This window comes from Ctenocephalides felis, unplaced genomic scaffold (assembly GCF_003426905.1).
Source record: "Ctenocephalides felis isolate EL2017-DRISC unplaced genomic scaffold, ASM342690v1 CF-g0.4_SCAFFOLD_01492, whole genome shotgun sequence".
NCBI classification, from domain to species: domain Eukaryota; kingdom Metazoa; phylum Arthropoda; class Insecta; order Siphonaptera; family Pulicidae; genus Ctenocephalides; species Ctenocephalides felis.
The window spans coordinates 38,679,954-38,680,448 of record NW_020537646.1 but is presented as its reverse complement, the minus strand read 5'-3'; the positions used below and the strand labels follow the sequence as shown (position 1 = coordinate 38,680,448).

At 31.3% G+C, this 495-nt stretch overlaps 1 protein-coding gene across 1 annotated transcript in view; it reads left to right on the top strand.

Moving 5' to 3' along the window:
• LOC113371220 (importin-5-like) overlaps positions 1–63 on the top strand; it is a 7,059-nt gene extending 6,996 nt beyond the window's left edge. The window contains 1 exon segment of the mRNA XM_026611859.1: positions 10–63. Within this exon segment, the coding sequence (XP_026467644.1) occupies positions 10–63 (54 nt within the window).
• The last annotated feature ends 432 nt before the right edge of the window (positions 64–495 follow it).

Below are 495 nucleotides of genomic sequence, written 5' to 3'. Positions count from 1 at the left end.
TTTTTCTAGTTATTCGGAAAGGATCAAGTCAAGTTATCCGGTTCCAAAATGCTTCAGATGTAAAAGTTATTTTCCAAATTATTTGTATAAACGTATTGTGTTTTTTTCTTCAAATTGTATGCATGTTATGTAGTTATAGCATGTATTAAAACTCTCCTTCGATAACTCAGGTTGTTGGGTTATATATTAACCCTTGCAGCTGTGGACTGTATTAAACACTGATTTGTTCGTATAGTTTTATGTATTTGTTGCAAAGAAGATATATTTATTGATTATTTATTACACATGTTGTTAGGCAAACTTTTCTTTAGAAGTGAACAATTAACAGTCCTATAAACTCTCCGCTACCCCATCTACCAGGGCAGCAACCATCCCGTGTAAAAGTTCAATTGCCATGAAGATTGTCACCTTCATGACCATATATTAAAATGAAGTGCGAACAAAAATTTTATTGTGCTTTACACAGAAGATGTTAATTACATAAAAAAATTGTTT